Below are 23,545 nucleotides of genomic sequence, written 5' to 3'. Positions count from 1 at the left end.
TGCGTAAACAGCTGTTGCGCTTACCGATTCTCAGGACTTGTGCCGAACTCAGGCAGAGCTCCGCCGCGAGGAGAACGCAGCAGAAAAGTCTCTTTCTGTCCTCCATAGCGCTCCGGGCGAACTCACCGCGGACATTGAGACCATGCCACGAAGAAATCGCCTCTATCCAAGCGCGGACTCGACTGGCGTGCCATGGCAGCGCGCAACCCAAGTTTCGCCCGCGATTCGATCCCCCTCCCCGGCTCAACTGAAGAACAAGAGAAACGAAGTCCCACGGATTCAACTTCAGTTCACGAGAGAAAATCTATTCCCCTAAAAGTGGAAGCATACCATCAGCAAGATTAAGCACACCCACTAGTCTGTGCGCATCCAAAGGCGGCTGAATCTAGTGGGAGTAAGGGCGCAGGTGCAAGAGGTAAACACAGCGAAATTTAAGTGACTTCCGGTATGCATTTTCAAAATAATCTCAAATTAAGTCATGCACTACATACACTTCATTTGAGATTTTCTTTAAAAAGAAAAAAAGCTTCAGAAAGGCAAATGTTTTTATTAATTTATAGCTCGGGTAACTTTAGAATAAACATTTGCATCCAGTTCAATTTACAAGCTTTTACTCTGAAGGCACTAGTGGTCTAATTCTGGCCATCTCTGGATAGTTTGGCTACAGTCGGTTTGGATTAAGGAGCAGATGGATTGAAAGTTATTCTCTCCACCGGTCCTGATGAGAGAATAATCTTCAGGTTACAGATGCCAGATTATCTGCAGACAAGCAATGTTTTTTTTTTTTTTTTTTTTTTTTTTTTTTTTTTTTAATCTGATTGGATCACTCGATGTATTTCCACCCAGCTCCAGGACAGGAAATACATTTGATACAATTTGTCTCTAATGGCTGAATCATAATTCATTCTAAATCTTGTTATTGGAGAATCTATTGGTTTATGAAGGGGGTCGTTTGTCAACCACTTTATCGGAAACTGTCTGAGGTGTGCTCACTCTGGACTGTTACTTGATATTGTGTGACATTTGAAAAAGCCAAAGATTCTCAGAGCCAGCCGTGCCACGGCCTTCCCCTCCTCGAGCAAAATCCACATCACGTCATAATTGACATTTTGTTTATCACAATGTTTGCGAACTCTCTCAAAGCTGGGAGCCAAGTGATCTGAGAACACTTGCCAATTCAACCTGGACCTCTGACAAACAGCCTATAGACAAACTTAATTAACTCAGAAAATGACCATCCAGCCTCTCCAGAAGGACTCCTTGGGCAAAAATCTTGCTCGCCTGATATGAATACTGAGTGGAATTGTGTCCCTGTAGAGCATCTGTTAAATACCATACATGTAAATGAAGTCTCGGATTGGATTTGAACACATTTTAAACCAGAAGACAGAAAAAAGTTTAAAGAAAAATAGATTAAAAAACGTTCACGCAAAACTCAATTTAGAAAATTTATTTTAACATAAAAATCATAATGCTCCACAGTTTTATATACGAACACAGTTTTTTAAAAGTACAAAGGGGGAAGTCAAAGGGGATCTCACAGGATTTGCCTCCAAGGCCAAGTGATTGTACCTCACAGTCTGAAGTCCTTACCGGGCATCATGACCCAGTAAGCTAAAAATCTATGTAACCAGCGTGGCAATAAAAAGACAACAGAGCAACATCCGAAGGTGTTGTTATTTCCATCCACTCTCCTCTCATTCTGAATCAGAGCTGGCAGAGTTCTGCCCCTCACAGTTGGGTGTTAAGTGCATGTTCAATACATCCATTAAGGTGAAGCAAGACTTTGTTGAGCACAGCTGCTAAGCGCGTTGCTGTGGTGACATAATGAAACAGCACAGCCTGGTGGACAGAGGAAGAAATGCAGAAATACAGTGATGAGAGAATTACATGTCAACTGCCTGACTGGTCTTCTCTCTTGAAGTTACAGTACAGTCACTGTCATGGCTCCTTTCAAAACAAAACAAAACAAAACAAAACAAAAAAAAGAAATTCAAGTAAACAGGACTGAAGGAATTATTTATCCCGAACGTGGCCTGAACTTGGCCTCTGGGGCAGGAGAGAGTCCAGTATGTTAATAAGCTTGATGAAAACCATCATTTAGCAAATAAAATGGCATTTAACCCCAAAAACAACAACAAGAAAAAGTTTAAGACTGCGCGTTTATATGTAAGGTGTAAATGACAGCTCTCTTGAGCCTGTTTTCTCACACCAAACACACAAACGGCAGTATGCAATACTGGTCAATTGAATGTGGTGTAAACATTAAAATTTACAGTATTTTTTATTTATTTATTTTTTTAAAAAGACAATGATTAAATAAAGAATACTATCTATTCAAACTTTTAAAAGCTTATCAAAGGAGTCAAAGTGAGCTTCAAAATATCTTTATACAAGAGGTTAACGGCACTCTGTCGTGCGGCCGACATTAAGTTAAAACAACAATAAAAGCACAGTAAAGCTAGTCGAAGCGCTCCGTCTTTATACACAGCAGTCGTAAAGCCAAAAGCCCCTGAAGAGAAGTTCAGTAACGCACAGCCCTTGAGTGTTAAATACAAATAGATTGAGTCACAAAAATATAACACCCACATTCCTGTGTTGAAAAATAGACAATATTGGCCAGAGCATCACGGCTCAGTGACGACGTCTCTTCGGTACAGCGTGTGCGTGGTAGCTGCCTTGGCTCTGTGGCTGTGCCTCTACGTGCTTATATGCACTTATATTATATACGCACACTTATTTCTTTACTTGTGCGCACGTGCAGTACTGAGTTATGCTCATGTGTTCACGTAATAGTCCACTGGAGTGTGTGCGCGTGCGTGTAAAGCCTGCGTGCATGTTCAACACAGTGATACTTTCAGTTTTAGGCAACTCTGGGTGAGAGTCTCCACGGCGCAAGAGAGCCTAAAATGAAGCCGAGCTCGTTTTACATTGCTTTCACTCGTTGCGTTTCAGTACTCTAGGATTGTCGGAACGGGGGGAGGGGTCGCAGGCGCAGTGGAAGAGTGGGATTGTGCGGCGGTACAGGGAGGACTGGCTGAGGTTTAACAACTCCAACTATACACGTTCTCCAAATTCTACCTACACATTTAAAGCTAGCATCCGTTTCCTCGCGCGTTTTATGGCACTCCCATTGTCCTCGCCTTCTGTTATCAGAACACGTCTCGGTTGCACCCCTTCACAAAGTCGTCCCGCCGCACCCAGATGACGTCGCCGCCCTGGTTCGTGGCCCCCTCCGCGGCGCACTGCTTCAAGGGGGCGAGAGTCAGGGCCGGGCTCGCGCACCCGGAGAGAGAGACGCTGCGGGGAGCAAAAGAGTCGACCGAGCCCGAACGTCGCCCGTCTTCGTCGGCTTCCTCCCCCTGTTCGCTCAGCTTCCCCTCTTTGTCCTGCAGGCCCAGCCCGTCCATCTCCCCCTCCAGGGGGTCCGGCTCCGCCGAGGCGGCCCTGACAGACTTGCAGTACTCGTCGTCGTCGCTCAAAATGTCTGTCTCCTTCACCTGCCCCACGCCGATGCCCTCGCACTGGTCCTCGTAGCAGCCCAGGTTGAACTGCTCCTCCACCCAGCGGTCTGTGTCCTCCCCCTGAGGTTTGGGCGGCTGGAGCGGGGCGTGCTGGGACAGCGGTGAACTGGAGGTAGGGCAGGGGACGTGGCGGGAGGAGGCGGAGGAGGCGGAGGAGGCGGCGGCGGCGGCGGCATCGCTGCTGCTGCTGCTGCTGCTGTTGTTGTTGTTGTTGCCATGGAAAACTATGTCGGTGCCGATTGTGATGCGGTTCCTCACCTGCTTTCTGCGGGCCAGCGTCCGAGACGGAGCTGACGCTAAACATAGAAAGGAGGAGGAAGAGGAGGACGTTGCATTTATTTTGGCAATAAAAGTTAACAAACGAGGTTGAGATGTCGACATGTAGACAAAAAGATTTACTTAAGCCTCGTCACCTGCTCTGTTCATGGTAGGCCGTGCTCCTTTGAGGGCACACAGTCGCTTGCCACCAAATGGAACGTACTGCTGGTTGGGCGGCAGAGACTCCGTCTTAAGGAGCTGCCTCCGTTGCTTCTCCCTAAGGATGGAGTGGACCGCTTTCAGGAAGTCCTTCTTACTCTCCGGAGACCTGAAGTTTTAAAGAAAAACATCTTAAAATTAATATTTTAGAGAACAGGTTGTGTTTTGCACAAATATGGGAGGTTTATGAAGTAAAAATACCTGCAGCACAACTGGAAAGTTCTCTCCGGTCTTCCTTCAGACTCAGACTTTGTATGGACTATCTCGCACACTGCTGTGACCTCAGAGTCTGGAAGAGGGAGAGAAGAATTCCCTTAATTTATGCTCAATGTCTTTTCCTTTAACAACAGACCATTAGATAAACAATCACACTTGACTGCCAGATGAGTTCCTCTAGGACAAGGACGGGGTGAGAGGGAGATTGCATGCAGACCCGCTGACGGATATTTATCTGATGTGTTTACAAAAGATCATCATTTATTTTCTGTGAAGGAGCAACACTGACGGTACTCCACCGCCTTTGAAGCTTCTTGCAGAAAATATTGATTCCAAAGCAACCCCGGCGGTTTTGGGAAACACACTCTGAGATGCAAATGATCTTTTCTACAACTTCAGCATAAAAGTGCAGAATGCTAACAGCTTTTTTTTCACAAGGAACAAGATGTGAATGGGAGCAAATCCAATTTATGCAAAATCAAAATATTGATTAAATGTGGTTCAAATACCACAAATACCTTAAACCCAAATAATTATATGAGGTCAATTTGTATGCATTACACACTGCTGCATCAATGTGTAGCATAGTCATAACTTTCTCTACTCAGTAAGTGTTAATTATAGACACAACACTAATCCTATCTGCAGTTCTGATGTCTTGTCTGAGAGATCAAATCTGTCCCCAAAGCGCTGATGATACCGTGAGGAAAAGATTGAAATTTTTATTTGGTTCATGGAGTGAAATGAACCTACTTGCGAGGGCACGGACTTGCAGAGAGTCGGTTGCGATCATATGACGAAAGCGGAAGGGATCTTTGTCATCGGTCACGGACACACGATGGGATCCACCCTGAAAGAGAGAGACAGGTTGGGTATCCTGTGCAGTGCACAAACAGGACAGCAGAGAGCAGCAGAGAGCAGCGACACAGGCATCTACTGCAGGAGTGGCGTAAATGTGAACAACGTGCTTCAGACTTTAAGTGTGTGACTTAAAGCGGAATTAAGGAGAAAATGGGGAAAAACCGTACTTACGATCTTTTTCCTGTGCTTGGAGCTGTCTTTGTACACAAATACAACTGCCGTTTTGAACACTAAACAAAAGCAAGGGAGAGATGTAGAAGTAAATGAAAGGAGCCACTGCACACACACACACACACACACACACACACACACACACACACACACACACACACACACACATAACTGTATATTCAAGGACATTTCATTAACCTGCTTACTTTTAAGTCACGACATCACATGCACAAAGCAACCACTTCTACAGCCTTTCCAAAGAGCCCAGTGTAAATGTAATATTTATTGCCAAAAAAGTATCTGAGCGGAGTTAAATTTTAAAATACGTCTTGGCACTTATGGGTGCGTGAGAATTCCATTTCATACCATTAATATTCAGTTAGAGTAAAAGAGTAATGCAAACATCTTGTGTGTCTTCCCCACGTCATACAGCAGCGCACTACGCCTGAGAGTATTACACAGAAAATATGCCTTGGTAAAATACTCTCATACACAGTATGTAATGATTCTCCAGATTAGAGAACATTCAAATATAAAGCAGAATACTCTCAATCGTAATCATGTAACAGTACATGTGGAATAAACTAGTACAGCATGTAGATTTTCAAAGCTATGTTTTGACCTAACCCAACAAAAAGATACAAAAAAACTATTTTATAAGTGGTAATAACGAGGAGTTTGTCTTAAAAATTAACATTTCAACACATGTACAGTAGCTTTGGTTTAGGTCTTAGGTGTGTCCATATTAGCCTCAAAACTAGACAGGCCTGTTTCATTTATTTGAATACTACTGAAGCTGTAACTGTGAAAATATTACACCTGAAACCATTAGAGGTACTGTCTTTCTTCATAATAAGAGCAAGACAAGTTACATATAAAACATAATCCACATTAACCCTTACCAAAAGCAGCTAAATCAGGGTCCTTTCTGCTCTTGACCAAAGAACCTGGAGGGTTCATCCACGTCACGGTCGAATGCAGCAAAAGATCCCCCATTGACAGGTCAGCCACCTGAGAGAAATAAATAAATTTGAATAAAAGATGAAACCCGATAAGTACCTTTAACTGAGGTGAACAGGAGGGGCTTTACCTCTTTTTTATCTGCAGTCTGCTCATTGATCAGCTGGTCAAAAACGGCTCCGTACTCCTCGTGAAGCTTTTGCATCTCGTTGATGTGACTCGCAACTTTGTTCATGGCCTTCATTGCAACTGAAAGGGGCCAATGGGTCATCATGAGTAATTGTTCAGTTTGTATCATTTCACGCGATGGAGTAGATATATATATATATATAACAAAGAACACAGTGGTTTACCGTCCAGGTGGTAGTGTTCCTCACTGTCGGGGTCAGTGAGCGAGTACAGCTCCTTCAACAGCAGCGGGTATTTAAGGACTCTCTGGATGGGTTTGATCAGGTAAGACTCCAGGGTGGACGAGTGTTGCTGTCTGGGGTTTCTCTCGGCCAGGAAAGCTTTGAACTCTGGGTCTGTCTTGGCTGGGGGAGGAGAAATGTAAGCGGTCTTTCATTTTGCACAAAAAAATAAAACAAAAATCCTCTAAAAAGTGGCCACTAAATTTCAGGAAACCTAGATATTTTTTCCGATCCTTGATGCATGCAGCTCAAGTAAAGCCTGGAACCAGTTTTACCTTTAGCCAGGACTTTCGGGACCTTGGTGTGGCTGGCACAAAAGGCGCTGTAGATCTTGAAGCGATCGGCGTAATACAGGAATGACCCGCCCAAGGAGAACAACACCTTCTGTAGAAACAGACAAGCACATCGCCCTATTACAATCTGACTTCTTAGAAAACAGGTCCATGAGTAAAGTAGATGTGGATTTCTACTCTGACATGCAGCTAATCGTCAATTCATCAACCGTCCCGCTGAGCGAGGAGCGAGGTCAAACACGGGTTTGTGCAGTCATACCAAATCCCTAAGCCATATTTCACGAATCTTTCACCTTAAATTGCTCCACCCGTTCCAGCCTCTCCAAATCTGGCACCAGTCTGATCCCGTCCTCCAGCGTGCGGAGAAACTCCACCTGGAACTCCACCATCTCTCCAAGGTTACCAAACAAAACGTCCAGCTGCGACACAAACCGATAGTTCACTCCGTCAGTGCGCTGTCAATATTTGGTTACGCATTGCTTACAGTCTCAGAGAGATAAAGTGGACGGTACCTCATCTCGTGTCAGGAAGCTCTCTTTCTGCAAAGGTGCCAAGTATCGCTCGATCAGGAACCTCAGGTCCTGGGAAAGGCGAGGAAAAAGTCAGTGATCAGATGTTCTCATGTGAATGTGGTGAGGCATGCATGGGCGTCTGTTGATGGAAAGGCTGTGTAATGAGGAGTCATTACCAGGAACTAATACAAAGACGGCTTTCAGAGTGCAGACTGTGACACAAAAAGCATGACTGTAACTTATGATTTTTACGGACTTTATCAAGAAGACAGATGACTCACTAGTTACAGGTAGAAAGCTAAAAAAATAACAAAAAAAAACAAACAAACATCCTAAGCAAATGAAACACTCCACGTCCTCACCTTGACGTAGGTCTTCTCCGTCTCCACAAGTTCGCTGATGACCTTGCGCAGTTTGTCTGCGTGGGAGAGCTGCCTCTGGGTGGCGGCGCCCGCGGCCGGCGGCAGCGCCGACACGGGGCTCGGGGAGAGAGATGACGAAGACGACGACGAGGAGGATGACACGGGGCACTCCAGGGGATTCATGTCATGGAGACTGCGGCAGAAAGCAGTGACCTGCTCCGTGTTCTGCGCGGGGAGGCAGGAAGAGACGGGGCGTGTCAAAAATCCGTGCGTGCGTGGAATATTTAAGCCAAAGGTCAAACGCAACTATTTTCTCAACCCGTTTCTGTACAGACGCATGCAATTACTTGCAAACCACTAAATACGCGTAGACACAGCGCGTTCCTGCAAACCTGATATTGTTGCTTCTCTTAAAAATAAAAAGTCATGCCTTCCTCGTCTAGTATCGGTGAGTCACAATAAAGAAACACGTCTTGGCAAAGTGAGGGTCGGCCTCACATGCAGCATCCTACGTACTGATGTGCGGTTTAAGAACTCCACACTGGAACCCGCAACCCACGCAAGGACATAAATAGCATAAAATCAATATGTTCCGTCCGCGTCAAACTGTTTCTTTCAGGGCTCCAAGGCTGTCAAGGTGAACACAAGCAGAGGTTGAAAAAATACATCAAACTGAAAAGGCTGGATGCACTTCTTCCAACTACACTGAAGACTGTTATTAATCTCTCCTTTGACTGTCGGTGTACTGCAGCCTGAGTCTACTTCCGGTGACTGGAAATGTCACCAGGTTCTCATCCGTGAATCTGTGATTTTTTTTTTTTTTTTTTTTACACGCCCAGACAAGCTGTTGCTAAGACTGTGAGTCACGTTGAGATATGAAAGGAAATATGTACATTTACATCTTTTATTGCCTCTATTCAGAGCGAATAATTAGATTAAAACACAATGAGGGATAAGACGCACACTGCAGACTTTCTTAGCTTTTACAAAACTTTTCATTCACTGTCATCCCAAAAGTGCAAGCCCTAAACCTTTAAAGAACGCAATGAAGAGAAATGTGAATATTTACTGAGGATAGAAGAACTGTACTGCACTGTAAATATTTGAGCCAAAAAGACACTGTAAACACAAAGTAATCTGTAAACTGGGCAATCCAGTTTTTAGCCACCACTTGATTTTGATGGGGCCAATGCTCCTAAATCATTCCCGCACTCAGTCAGTGGCATTCGTGGAAGCGCTGTCGTAGATGTACAGTAGATAGTGGATAGGCGCACACAGAAATAGCCCTCATCTGCCAGGGGGTTGGGGGGGGGTGAAGTGTTTATTAATTGTAATCTGCGATAACACGCTGCACCTGCTCGTGCGCCTCTACTGACAGCTGCTCAAGCTGGAAAGGTGGCCTGTCTTCGCCGATTCCACGGCCTGTCTGCCGCGGAGCCTGCAGCTGTGACGAACACAATTTTTCCATTGTGGTATGCAAACCAGTTCCGCAATAGTGGGATATCCAAACACACGAATACACAAGCACAATGTAATATCATCACAAAATATGCTGGCATTCAAACGTCATGCCAGCATGGTCTCCTTCCGAGACTTGTAAGAAACGACAACAATGGACCAAAAGTATGTCATGTAAGCGAATTATCATCATTATTATTATTATCGTCATTATTATTATTATGAGGCGTGGCGTTTGACCGAGGTCCCCTCACCGCCTTGTAAACACCAATAAAAGAGCTTAGTTATGTTTGAACATCCAAAGCAGTACCTGCACTAGAGACAATTAGAAAACTCTTCAAACAGGTTTGGTAAAAAGTCACGGTCACGGTGTTACTTGGTGTTTGTACACCGTTTGTCCACAGAAGCGCACGCACGCACGCACCAGTCCCAGACGCTGGGAGATAATCAGGGTTCAGTGTTTTTGAACATGGACGTTTGAGCAACGTGGACCCTCTGGATCGTGGACAACCTGCCCCGCATCTACCGGATCACGGCCTCCCCGACACCGCGCGACGCACGAGGCCATGTCACAGATTTAAAACCAGCACGCACTACTGGCTTTGTGAATATGTCATTGCGTTGTGTTAAATGCACAGACAGAACACTGGGACCCAAGCTCCAACGATGCCCCTGTTCTATATTCACACACACACGCACATAAAAAAAATAAAAAGAGCAATGACTCTGTCAGTCTTGCCACTCGTAACTGGGGTCCTGCCCTCAACAGCCAGAGGAATTAGAGACAGCCAAGTGACAGATGGAGCGGTGACAGAGACAGATGACAGCGGGAGATGGGGACTCACTAAGGAGGACAAGGAAAGCTAATGAACTTTCCAATAGTGAACTTCATTGAGGATTAAAACCTAGTACAGACAAGATTGTGTGATTGAAAGGGTTACACTGAACAGAATCTCCCATTATTGTTGATTTTTAATTGTTGTATTCCAGTCTAACCACACAACAGATACACGCTTTATGTAGCACTGCGTCTGCAGCTTTGTTTTTTCCCCCTCATTCTGTCAAAATGCAGAAAAGAGGATTTGAAAACAGATCCAACACTGCACTTCATGGAATCGTATGTGTGATGAGAGACAAACGTTACATCAATTTGTTGCTTTAGTGGGAACTGAAAGCGAACACAAGGTCAGCGCTGCTGGTACGGTACCATGGCACAACCACTGACCTCTGCAGATTAAAATCCACCGCACAATCCATCACTGGCACACACACACACACTGGCACACACGCCAGACTGCGCGGCTCACCAGCTGCAACATATCATAGATGGACTCGGTCGAGGCTTTGGAACTCTTGCTCCTCCTGAAAGCTGACATCCCGGGCAAGTCGGTGGGCTTTCAGAAAGGAAGTCAGGTGCTCGCTCGCCGCCCCGCTGTTCAAGTCCGGGTGGCTCCCGTTCCTCGGCAGCACTCGGTGTCAGAAGGCTGTCGTCGTTTTTTTTCCAAAAATGCGCAACTCTGCAGGACGCGGAACTTTTCCAGCCGAACTGATCAGAAGGGTAAAAGTAAACGCATTCTTTTCACCGCTCACTCTGCCATGCAAAACACCGCTGCAGTTAACAGAACAAATAGGTCATTACCCAGATTGAATGGAGCAGAGTGCAATGAATAACAGCGCTCTCATGTCACTACTTTAGCCTGCAGCGTGTAGCCAATCACTTTATCCGTCTCAATCCCCCGACTCCGCACACATCACTGTCATCTGCCCCGTTTGCACTCACATTTCTGCTCTTTCTGTCCTCGCTGCCTCTCTCTCCCTCTTCTCTCCCGGCGGTTGAGAGCCAACTGCAGCGGCGGCAGCAGCAGCGGACACAATATTGAATAACGAGATCAAACATCACATCCTTGCAAGAGACGGAAGAAAAGATGGGAGGGGAAAGGAGCGAGGAGAGAAAGTGAAGTGAGGAAGCAGTGGGTGGTGAGAGGCTTCAACAGGAAAAGACATCTGCCTTTTCTCTCTCTCTCTCTCTTTCTCTCTCTCTGTCACACAACAACACACACACCTTAGGTCATCTGTCTTAAGGATAAATATGTGCTGTGTTTGAGCATTCTCATGTTTCAAAACTGGTTTCTGAAATGCTCTAGGTGTCCACTCTGTGTGCAAACAGCAGTTGGAAAATAACCACCTGACCGAAAGACTAACACGTCCACGGGGAAGGCCCGAGTGGAGTTTCAGGTAGGAGATGCAACACCACACCTGGTGCAAACTCCCAAGACACAAGCATTATGTAATACTTGCCGGAGCAGGACCTACAAATGAATTCAAGTTAACGTCCGCCCGTAAAAGCTTCAAGACGGACACTTAACGGAAATGCAAGAGTGTCTTTAATGAACCTTCACTTCAAATGTGTGAAATCAGCAAGCTACGAGAAATGTAAACAAGCAGAGTCAGGCATAAAGTGAGTTAAAAAAAAAAAAAAAGCACAGCAGCGATACCTTTTCTTCTAGTAAGTCCAAAGCAGGCTTTCCCCCAACTACAGGGACACAACGCTTTTACTAAATGTACCACATTCACGCAACACACCCTTCAGCAAGAGGGAGGAGCACCGAGACAAGCACAAACCTGCACAGTGAGAACCAGGATCATCGGAGCTTAGACATATCCACATTTCTGGCATGCGCGAACGCATCACACACACATGTATAGGGAGCGGATTTTTGATGCAGCGCGCCTAGGTAAATTGAGACATATTGCAATGCCGATGGGAGGTGCCCATATCCTGCCTCCTACTCGAAGAATTCTCAGAGAGAACAATCTGAACGGAGATGGGGGAGAAGACAGAGAGGAGAAGAGAAGAGGAGGATGAGCCTTGACGTTGAGTTTCATCTGCAATCAGGAAAACATGCAAATCCATAAATCCCTACGAGGAATGATGGGATATGCAGAGAGCGACTTTAATCGTTTAATCTGAAGCGACCGGATGACTCTGTTATGACATGAGCCTTCACAAATCTGCGGCGCAGGAGCAGTCGACACGCCGACTGCAAGCGTCTTCCTACCACTCAAAGTTAGGGGCGTGATTTCTTCAAAACCATTAAACATTAATAAGAAAAAATTGATCTCTATATTTAAATACATTTAGATTTTGCACATAATCCTGTCAAGCACACTTAGGACATTTAAGTATTCTAACTATACTATCCTATAAATGGTTATTTGTGTTTGCATGCTCAGTTTCAACACTGCAAACATCATTGCCCTCTTGCAGGCTCCACGGACCAGTTCAGTGCTCCCTCTGGTGGAAAGCCGTGGAAGGGCAGCAACAAATGACAAAGCAGTTGAGGCCTGATTAGAGTGCAAGAGGTAAAAGGGCAATCATGAAAAGAGGCTAAAGATACACAGCGCTTAATGGAAGCTAGCTGAGCAGCTAAAATTAACCACATTAATCAAATAAACTGCATGCAAGGAGCTAACTGGAAGGAATATTATTCTGATTATACTATCGGAAGTCAATCAAACAAACCTTGATGAAAGCTGGTCTGCCACCCTTCAGACACTGAATAATGCATTTTCCATTTCGAATGCCCCCGAGCGTAACTGATGTGTTTTGTAAATTATAAGCAGCACTCGTCAGTGGGGCAGACTACACCTTGGAGAACACCAGCAATCACCGTCATCTCTATTATCGCCGTTATCCCCGGCAATCGTTGTTTTATTCGGCGGCTGGTTTATCATGCCAGGGCTTTGTCTAAAATAATGAACATTCCCGTTTCCTGCGGCTAACCAGACACTCATTTATCTGCACTAAATGATGTGAAACACTGTGGAGAATGGAGTAATTAGAATGTGGGGATAATTAAAATTGTCCCATTTCGCCTGTATTTTTTTTTTTTTTTTATCCCCCTCAGTCCTCTGACATCATGTGACCGTAGGCATCGGATGAAATGAGGTAAGGTGCAATATTCTGCTCTTTTGGAAATTTTCCAAAGAGAAAAGTTGGGAGACAAAAGAGCAATCAGAATGAAGCAAATGAAAAAAAGAGAGAGAATTGACATTGTTTTGGTAGCTCCAGCAGATTCTGTGTCAAGTGTAAATTGTCTATGAAAGACAAAGGAAGCGTCCAAGTGTTGAGGCAGGGACCAGGGCTCACAGCCGGCTGGAGAGAAAACTGTTTAAGAGCCAACAGTAGCCGCATGTTGTTTATGGTAATGAGCAGCAGGGGGTTAGTGAGGAGGAGGAGGGTGGAGAAGGAGATCAGAAGGAAACTGGAAGGACAGGAGAGAAGAAAGGGCATTCAAAACAAAAGGACAGATCGGGATAAGGAAGATCACAAGGGACAAACAGGAAGAAAGAAAAATGGACTCCTTTCTGAGACAGGACATGGTCACATTGTTGCTCTCAATTATGGGAACAAAATATATGACAATAAATCAAATGTGGGGGGGGTGAAAAGGAAGTCTAAAAAAAGGCGGCAGATGGAAATTAGGACACAAATCAGACAGCACATGTTAGACTGGAGCAGGAAGTGAGAGGCTGTAAGGTGACATGAAGATCACAGGCTTCAAGAGCTTTTTATATACAGTCGCCATTTAGAATCCTGTCGAGTGACGAAATGCTTCGCAGTCAGTCTCGGCGCATTCGGCTGAACGTGAGCACACAGACGTCTCCTCTATTTGCTCCCATCAGACTTGAAATCATCAGTAACTGCCAGCGTAGGAGCTTCTCTGGCAGCAACAGGACCGCTGCCACGTTTGATGGACGAGGTGGGGTGTTTTGGGTAATGAGCTGTTCCCCCTTTTCATGCGCATTATCCTCTTTGGATCATTTTGAAAATGGGGATTTATTTTTCATTAGTCCACACAAAGCTTAATACTGCTTTGCATCATGTGGCGAAGCACATTCTCTCGGTCTCTGACGGAGAAACCGACCTGGAGAAAATTCTTGCTTTGGACTGTGTATGTGGAGCCAGTGGTGGAAGAAGTACCATAATTAAACTGTAATGTATTACTTAGGTATTATCACCGATGATATATCAGCCATAACATTATGACTACTCCTAATATTGTGTAGGTCTCCCTTGTGCTATGCTAATTGGTTCTGAGCTGGTCACATGTTTGATGGGCACCGTGTTAGAAACATCTAACCAATATTCACCAATAGAGAAGTGGCAATAACAGAGAATAAAATTGGATTAAAAGTTAAAATATGCCACAGCTCCAGCACAGTTCTCTCTTTGACATTTGTTAAGATTTTATATAGGAAAAATAAAGTCATACCATCATTTATGTGTACCTTGATCTCAAAATCACTCCACACTGCTTTACAACTGAATAAAGTTTTGAAGCTAACCAAGCCTTATGCTAGCTAGTCATCTAGACTAAAGACTACTACCGTCATATATACTGTGAAACCAATGTGTGCATGTAATTTATGTCCATGTAGACGTAGCCAAATTTAATTGACAGGTAACTTTGCCTTGGTTACTACTAGGTTATGATGGCTAGCATGCTAATGTTATAATGATAACAGTAATGATAATAAAGAATAACAGTAAGACTAGTTTAATTTTTTTCTGTGTATTTATAACTTATGTGAGTAATTTCAAACTTTTAACGGCGATGGATGAACGCGCAACATAACGTAAACACGTAAAGTAAACACAGCTCCATGACTGATGAAGTGATTGGGCTACAAAGCATTTTACAGGTTAATTTACGATAGTTAAAGTAAGTAGAGATTTATTTCAACATAGCGCATCCGCCCCATAGGATTACACTTGTAGAATCTTTCCTCCGATGTAGCAAACATGGCTCCCATAATTTGAGTTGACCAGACTCTCTCTAATATACACCTCTGGTCTGGTCTGTGCATACTTAATGCATATTTACCCGCTTATTTCATTCTCCAAAATGGTGGCAAGTTTCCTCTCCTCTAATCAACATGCAGCTACTCAGGGACTCGCAGCGCTTTAAATATTGAAGTGGAACACTATCCTAAAACATGTTACATAAAGTTTACAAGCAGCACCCTGTACTTTCTTCCTTGTTTCACTTGTCTGAGCTGATTTGAACTGATTTAATCTATACACGGCGAGCCTAAAATAACGAAGTTATTTAAATGTTTAATCAGAAACTGTGCCAAAGTTCAAACTGATACATAAACTTTAACAACTAAACCACAAACTCTGCTCACATCGAACGCAACAAACGAGGCTTCCCATCGAGACGCCCCTGCAACCCCTTTCTGTCGGAATTTCTCATCTTCTCATACTTTGCTTTCGACTAGCAATGGCACATTGGAGTCACGGAGTCACGGCCGTCCAACAGAACTGAGTCTAGACTGGAGCAGGCTCTGACCTCACCCGTTAGCGCTGCCTCCACGCTGAAGCTCACTGACACACATCCCAGATAAAGACCACAACGCCGTCCCGTCCCTTTCCTCATCTTTTGTTCATGCCAGGGTTATCAACAGAAGTACGGGGAAAAAAAAAAAAAAAAAAAATGTTTCCGGTGGTTACAGGCTATCACACATTGCCATGGTAATGGAAATGACAACCGTATCCAAGGGAGACTGGCTGGCGCGCGGCCTGTCCCAGCGATCACCGCGGCGACCCTGATCAGACCGGACGTAATCTTAATTACAAAGTGATGCTGTTCACTCACTCTTTCGCTCACCTGTCTGTCTCCATTTGTGTGCTCCAGCGCACACGTACACACACACCCGGCACATACTGTACACACATCTGTTCACGTGCAAGGGCCGACGGGTCCACACGGGTTTTTTTGATTGCAAGAACGGTTACAGTTTTCGAGGGTATGTTATAGAAATATGCCAATGCAACAATTTAAAAACTCATCAACACCGCCGTAGGTGCGCACAAAGCTCCATCCTCAGCAGAACCGAACTGTTAATCCTCTGATCTGCTGCGTGTACTTGTCTGCGGATGTTTGGCACGCATCATAGACGTGCCTTTGCACGCCGCGTTATTACCTTCTGCCCCGTCCCCGTGGAGGTTTCATCTTCCTGAGGGGTCAGCCGGGGTCCTTCCTCTAAAGTCTCATCCTGGCTGTCCACCGTCAAACCGGACACCTCGTCCAGGATGTCTTCTAAAAACAGAGAAAAAAAAAAAGAAAAAAAAAAGCGTGTATCACACATTTGGAAGATGGTCCTGGACTTTTTTGTTTTTAAATCCATTAAACTGATTACGTTCCCTCCGTCTAACCTTAATCCCTGAAAATAATTGAACAGATTTTACACTGATAGACTTAGTAATGAAATCCCTAAAAGCCTTCGTTTGATATGACTATACACAGAAAAAAAATATATATTATTTAATCCACATTCAAATCCCTCCTTTGACCAATTTACCACAAATCTAATGCACAAATTATTCATTCTACCATGTCTGTGTGCTGATATTTCACATCCATAATATTCTCTTTCCAGGTATTAGTTCCTGTAGCTTCAAATACAAATTAGCTGCTGCAAACAGCTCTGCCTTTCATGCTTTTACCATCGATACACTGGCGAAAACAAGGCAGCCGGACCAATATGGCTGGAAGCAAAAGTTTAACCTGCCCTGAACCCAATCCATGTTTGAACCAGCCGGATACGATGTTTATTCCTCTATGACATTGCGAAGGCATTTTTCAAAGAAACAAGGGGATTGTCTCATTTCATACACTGTGGGCCTCTATAAACCCACTCAGGAAACATAATTACATTGAAAAAAAACAAAAAAAAAATTAAGCGGAATTTGCATATGTCCCCTTTAAAGTCTCCTCTGTGCTGAAAAAGACTTCAGTATGACATCATCTACAACCCCCCATCTGGGTGCGAAAGTGTTTTTAGTCCCTGCCTGACCCTGCGCATATGGCATATCCACCACAATGACAGTTCCACACCACTGAAGGATTCATATTAATATTCATACCGCTCCGAGTCCCTGTATAAACAATGCCAGCTTGTCAGCCTTTGCATTCCAAGCCCCAGTTCATAAGGAATACAAATGGTGCCCTTGCACAAATAAAAAAAAAGAGCAGGTCAGGGGAAGGCTGGCGGCTGCCTGCAGGTTAGTTATCAGACTGCATCCATGCATAATTACCAGATTGGCCTATTCACCTTCTGCCGAAAAAAAGATGCATCACTTTCGTAGCTTTTCTCCCCCCCCCCCCCCCCCCCCCCCCCCCCCCGACATAAAGGAAGACAAGGAGAAAAGGTTTTCTTTCTTGATTCCAACAATAAAAAGGTGAGTTTCTGAAGGAACAGTTGCATTTATCTGATTGGTTGGACATCATCATATCTAATTTACGATTTGAGATGAAAAATAAAAGAGATCGCTCTCTGTCACCAGGGGACACTAGATGCGTACATCGCCTACAGACGGATACTATTGTCCCAAACACACACAGTAACTTACTCAGTGTATACGCAACTTTTTGCATCTACAACATGGAGCCTTACCTTGGCTCTGGGAGAAGATGTCCGTGGCTGAGTCCAGTTCGCCCTCGGAGCGCCGGGGTGGAAGGGAACAGAGCACCCGTGAGTCCATCTGGGGCAGGGTGCTCACGCTCAAGGTGAAGATTTGGTTTGCAAATGCAGCCCTCATATCGTCCTCTTGGAGGGCAGAGGCAGCTTTATCGTTGAGCAGCAGAATCTCATCGCCCTCTTTCAAACCTAACAGAAACGAAATTAAAAGTGTGACTTTTTTACGCTCATCGGTATTAAATGCTGAGAATTAGACAACTGAAAATACAGCAACAACGCACAGTAGGTGAGGGAGTTGGCTGAGAAGTCGGGACCAAACAACAAGATGCCGTCGAACACATTGGCTTTCCCATGAACCTATGAATACGTACCGACAATTCACGCAGACTTAACTTTGGTATCACCCTTACCTCTGTGACCAAGTAGACACGTTGGACCTGTAATGTGTTCCAATACATTATAAATGCATCCTTACTTGCTTGAGGCGAATACTGATCTAACAAGACCGGACGGATTTATGAGGGAGTGCGCAAAACCTGTCTGTTCCCATCTTGTCAGAACACCCTATATGGTGCTATACAGTGTGTGAAAAAACAATCCATTGACTGCACGGGAGCACAGCGTCAGTCTGAGGCTTTTCCTCTCACCCCTCCCCGCAACCACCTGCGCGCCGCTCTGTTAATTGAGAATTAGCGCTCAATCAGGACACCAACCAGAGGCTAACCTCCGCCAATAAAGCCGACTGGTTGTGACAGTGTGTTTAGGGACTCTGTCACCTGCCCTCAACGCTCAATTAAGTTACATAAAGTGTTTTGATTCAACAGTCCCCCCATGAACGGGATCTATTTTACCGACAGCTTTGTGAATCGTTTGCTGTAGTAGGAAGAGCAGACATTCGGTGACAGATCTTTCATGAAGCTCAAACTGCTGCCATAAACACATACACACAGTTATATATGTATAAACTGTGTATATATATATAGAGAGAGAGAGTAAGAGGCACACACAGGGAACATTTAGCCGTAAGTTATGACCTAGTTGTCTGGGATGTGAAATGTCAGATGTAGCGGAGCCTTTATTGGACAAGAGAGAGATAACCCCTCTGGCCATATACTACTGCTGCTGCTGTGTGTGTGTATGACTGTGTGTGCTTGGCTGTGTCGGTTGCATGTGTCTTCTGTAGGGGGAGGGGGAGCAGGAATTGGAGTGAGACAGAGAAAAAGACCCTCCGGGGCTCCTCGTCCAGGCTTGGCCTGTTTTTGTTTTTTTTTTGCGTATACCCTGCAGGAACCTGAGCGTTCCTCATTCATACTCCTCACTCTCACACCTCCGACCCGTCGAAACCACGGCCGACACACTCAAATCTCTGATTCAGCGAAAATATGGAGTAACTTTCGAAAAAAAAAGATGCGCTGCGTTATCCGGACGCCACGAGCTCTTTCCGTCCGTGCTCGCCTATATAGGTGAGGGTCAGCACAGCTGTGTCCTCTGGCTGCCGGGAGCCCGCTAAGCTCGCAGCTTTTAGTTTGCTAACACACTGGAGGGCACAATCTCACACATGAGCAACCTTGCCGCGACCCTCGGGCGGGAGTTATTTTCTGTGCATTAGTTGCATCGACAGAGCCCATTAGATCTCTGCGCTTTGGTTAAAAGACAGGGAGCTGATAATGGGGCTGGATATTGCAACACAGCTGTTCAAAGCAGACAAAGGATTTTTTTTTCTCTCTCAGAAAGAAGCAGAAGTCCACGGCTCCTGTGCAATCTTATTATATTTTATTTATGACAGACTGGGAGCAATGCACCTTCATGATAAAAGCTAGAATCTGTTTTTTCGGTCCTGCCCAGATGTTCTTCTGCTACTTACAGCTCCTCTGTTTCGTAGTTGCCGGTTTATATCACGTAGATGTTCTATGTGCGGCTATGAATGGCCTCTCTACGGCCTCTAAGGCTGATCCACAGAATTTAAACTAAAAAACGTGCGAAAATGAGCATTTTTGTTTTTGCAATGTCCCAAGCCAGCACGGTGTCCTCCCTTCTCAGATATTCAGCCCTACCAGTAACCGATGGAATGAAGATGTCATGTGGAATCAGGTGTTTCTAAGGTGCATGTGAGCAATGTCAGTTCAAGAGAGAAGTATTTGTCCTTTGCATAACCGAAATTTCCCACGTACCTTTAGCTGAGGCCAGTCCTCCCGCTTTCACTTCTGTGACATGGAGCCGCTGCACCCCGTCCTCATCTATAACGGCCACGGAGAAACCTACAGACGGACAATTAGACGCGGACAGGTTCACTTATTAATCCTCGGCCCTCCTCAGATATCTTGGTGTAACAGTGTGCCCCGCCGCCGCACAAATACAGAGCGATTAGATCCACTCGAGACCACACGCGCTCACGCCGAGGCACCCTCCTGGAGTCGTTAACATAGCATGACTCAATAAAACCCATTATTAAATCAATTCGATGCAGAATTTAAGAGCGTGTCAGTAACTAAGGAGTGCTGTTAAGAGACAAGCGTACCGTGCCCGATGGTGCTGGACTCGGCTTTGTCAAACCGGATCACCTTGGTCACTTTGGGGCAAATCTCGATCTCTTTGTAGAGCTGCAAACACACACAAAATATATATTTAATTGGCAAAAAAATGAAAGGACGGTTAAGGTCAGTGTCATGCAATTGCTCTCAATAAAGAATCGAGCGATTGATGCTTTATTCTTTAGGAGTGCACGTTGAGGTCGTGGGCTCAAACCCCAGGGTAAGACCGGAGACCTGACCCAGCAGGCCGGAGTATAGACACAGCTGTGTGTATGAAAAAACACACGGGGACAGAAGTCTGCAGTGTGCAACAGCCTTCACCGAGGAGAAATAATAACGTAATATCGTGGACCGGGGATGAAAGAGGGTGAAATGAGTCACTGATCAAAGTGGCGGAGATGAAAGAGCTCTTGAGGAAAAGAGGGAGTTATACAACGACTGGGCTTTGAGAAAGATTTCAGTGCCTCACCTACAAAGCGCCGTCACAAAGAGAATTCGTTTACAGTGGCTGGATAATGTGGAGGTGAGGTCTTTTTCAATGAGTGTGATTGTTTACATGAATAATAATAATAAAAAAAAAAAAAACAGTCCACACAATCTAATTGGAATAACGGTTTGCATAATATATAGCGTATGGAATAATGCTTCTGTAGGGAATTTTGCATGCATTACAAATCAAAAGAGCGAAAAATAATTAAATAATTAATTAAATAAAATGGGGCATTGCAGTATAAGAAGAATAAAAAAAAAACAAATAGCGCACAGAGATATGACTAAACTCTGTGCATTTGATTGACTTATTGTCGACCTTTTGTGATAACCCATGTTGTGGGAACACCACAGACGTGTTAGTGACGGCTAATTTCCCTAGACTGTTCCAGTAAGTCACGACTCGCTGACTTCATGAACCGGTGTGCACCTCCCTTACCTGGAACGCAGCCATCATTAACACAACCGTGCTTTCCCGGCTATGACTAAAATGTGTCAAAATGTCCGCTGTGAAAACATGACAAGCTCATCACCACGGGGCCTGCGTGCGTTTGCGTTCCCTCACCAGATCGGTGACGTCCTCTTCGAATTTGGGGATGTAAAAAAGCTTCTGGTTGTCGACCCACACCTTCAGACGCAGGTAGTGGCTGGAGGGGTCGAGCTTGTGCGTCTTGAGGGCGACAAAAGACAAGAGGGAAATGAGTGAAAGTGCTTATTTAAGAGCATGAAACAATAATAATTTCACATTAAAATTCACTTAATTCCCCATTTGAACACTGAACAGTATCCACGCTCCCATTACCATTCTCTACAGATCACAGTCTGTAAAACTCAAAGCATCTCTTGGCTAATATGCGCAGTATTTATTATACTGTCTGTGTATATCACGAATTAGAAGCTCCAGTTCCTTGTGACATGTTAATGACACACAAACAGCCGCATGCTCGTAAACATCAATCAGTTTTACGTTTCAATACAGATCCTTAAGTGGAACCTATACGTATCATTCGCCATCACGATACTAGTGTGTCTCTGACTCTCTGAACAAGGACGACGGGGAGGACAGATGAAGTGGAGAGAACACTGACGGGATTGTGCATGACATAAAAATAAAAAACAAATCCGTGACAGTCCGAGGGCACTGACAGCGTCGATGTTTCTGCCTTAGAAGTTGAAGGGAGATCTCGAGTGTTCTCAGATCAGATTTGTATCGAGGTCTAAACCCAAGCAGACGGACTGTAAACCTCTCATAACCCGCATCTCAGTTATCCGTGTTGTTTTCCTGTTGCCAGGAACTGGATTTTGTTTTTGTGAAAGTGTACATGGTTCCCTGTCTTTTGTTCTTACCAGCATGTCAAAATATCAGATTTTTATTGTTCTTATGTAACTGACAGAGGTATTCTAAACTCTCCTCGACGCTGCCGTTTTATGAGCCCCTGACAGAGCTGTTAAAATGAATTATTTGAATTCTTATCAGCTCAACCGCTACGAGTTTCAGTGATGGCATTTACATGTGCACAGATATAACAATGGGATGTGCTTTGAGAGAATAAAAGAATGGGAAAGCTGTCACTTCAGACGACTGTAAACATGAACAATACTGTAAAAATCATCTAGTATCCTATAAAACGTGCTCCTTAACTTTAGAAACAGGCTTGTAGCTAGAAAGTAGACTCCAGTGAAATGACGATAGCAGTGATGTCACTAATGGCCCACCTTGCAGACAGTGCTCAGGACTTCCAGCGCCGTCTCGCCAGGCTGTATGACGGCCAGGACAGGCTGGTTGTTGGGCAGGCACACCCAGGACGGCTTCAGGTAATCGGGAACCCAGATGTCGCTGTCCACGTTTTGCTGAGGAACGCCGTTCACCGAGCCCTCTCTCTCCTTCTGGAAACACAACACAGACCCAGAGCAAATGAAAAACGACGCACACATCGTTTCATGTGACCATGAAAACCTGTCGGTGCTAGCTCCGAGGAGATCACGCAGTCTTCCCTCATATCTCATCATCTGTTGTCTAACAGTTTGACAGAAACCGGTGGCTGTAATGAAACATAAGATCCGATTACAAAAAAAAAATCATTTGAGTCTCTCTCTGCAGCCGTGTCCCTGCGTGAGTGCGCGCGCTTGCATTTTCATGGGCATGTGTGCATTCCATTTAAACCGTCCTGTAACCTTTAAGCTCATCAGTCTGACCTCTGACAATCTGGCAGCCACGTCAGCCTCTCTCCCCCGTCTCTTCTATTTGACCCCGCGCTGCCTGTAACGTATCTCCTGCTATCAAGTAACAACATCCACATTTATTCTTTCATTCCTCCATCCCCCACCCCCCATTCCCCCCCCATTAATCACTGCCTCTCCTTCTGGTGCCCTTTCCCCTATCTGCTCATCACTCCATCAGCCTCCTCCTCCCCATCTCTAGTCTTCGTGCCATACAATCTGCTGACGGTTAACAATCAGGCCCGGTGGTCCCTGTTTAGATGAACTTAGACTTGGCTAAACTCGTGTGTGTGTGTAGGTTTGTGTGTAGGCGTGTGTGTGCAGAGATGGAAACAGAGCAAACAAAACGATATGTAAAAGCAAGTTTTTTCATACATGTTTTCTCATGCACAAACAATATACAGACACACATGGTTATATATATATATATAGATAGATATAAAAAAAGATACACACACATTTTCTCAGACAGACAACAGACTGGGGGGCCTGTAATGTGTACCTCCCCCAACTCCCTAAACTCCCAGCCTTGCTCTGCACCATCTGGCTCCCCTCCTGGCCTATCTGGGATGCC

At 44.8% G+C, this 23,545-nt stretch overlaps 2 protein-coding genes across 7 annotated transcripts in view; both read right to left on the bottom strand.

Annotated features, from left to right (window-relative positions):
- Nucleotides 1-1,286, bottom strand: part of grik1a (glutamate receptor, ionotropic, kainate 1a) — a 32,066-nt gene extending 30,780 nt beyond the window's left edge. For all 4 annotated transcript variants that reach the window (XM_047607337.1, XM_047607339.1, XM_047607338.1 and 1 more), the window contains exon 1: nt 25-1,286. In XM_047607337.1, the coding sequence (XP_047463293.1) occupies nt 25-106 (82 nt within the window). In that variant the 5' untranslated portion in view covers nt 107-1,286. The remainder of the gene's footprint in view (nt 1-24) is intronic.
- A 149-nt stretch (nt 1,287-1,435) lies between these two features.
- The window catches only part of tiam1a (TIAM Rac1 associated GEF 1a), a 51,172-nt gene continuing 29,062 nt past the window's right edge, over nt 1,436-23,545 (bottom strand). For all 3 annotated transcript variants that reach the window (XM_047607334.1, XM_047607335.1, XM_047607336.1), the window contains 18 exons: nt 22,468-22,638; nt 21,317-21,421; nt 20,250-20,331; nt 19,903-19,989; nt 17,708-17,920; nt 16,235-16,350; nt 7,787-8,011; nt 7,425-7,493; nt 7,206-7,331; nt 6,895-7,003; nt 6,563-6,742; nt 6,340-6,458; nt 6,152-6,260; nt 5,250-5,308; nt 4,971-5,067; nt 4,203-4,290; nt 3,938-4,110; nt 1,436-3,820 (listed from right to left, as the gene is read on the bottom strand). In XM_047607334.1, coding sequence (XP_047463290.1) covers nt 3,153-3,820; nt 3,938-4,110; nt 4,203-4,290; nt 4,971-5,067; nt 5,250-5,308; nt 6,152-6,260; nt 6,340-6,458; nt 6,563-6,742; nt 6,895-7,003; nt 7,206-7,331; nt 7,425-7,493; nt 7,787-8,011; nt 16,235-16,350; nt 17,708-17,920; nt 19,903-19,989; nt 20,250-20,331; nt 21,317-21,421; nt 22,468-22,638 — 2,796 coding nt within the window. In that variant the 3' untranslated portion in view covers nt 1,436-3,152. The remainder of the gene's footprint in view (nt 3,821-3,937; nt 4,111-4,202; nt 4,291-4,970; nt 5,068-5,249; nt 5,309-6,151; nt 6,261-6,339; nt 6,459-6,562; nt 6,743-6,894; nt 7,004-7,205; nt 7,332-7,424; nt 7,494-7,786; nt 8,012-16,234; nt 16,351-17,707; nt 17,921-19,902; nt 19,990-20,249; nt 20,332-21,316; nt 21,422-22,467; nt 22,639-23,545) is intronic.

This window comes from Mugil cephalus, chromosome 15, assembly GCF_022458985.1.
Source record: "Mugil cephalus isolate CIBA_MC_2020 chromosome 15, CIBA_Mcephalus_1.1, whole genome shotgun sequence".
Classification (NCBI taxonomy): domain Eukaryota; kingdom Metazoa; phylum Chordata; class Actinopteri; order Mugiliformes; family Mugilidae; genus Mugil; species Mugil cephalus.
Note: the sequence above shows the minus strand (reverse complement) of the source record. Positions and strands in the feature narration are given on the sequence as shown.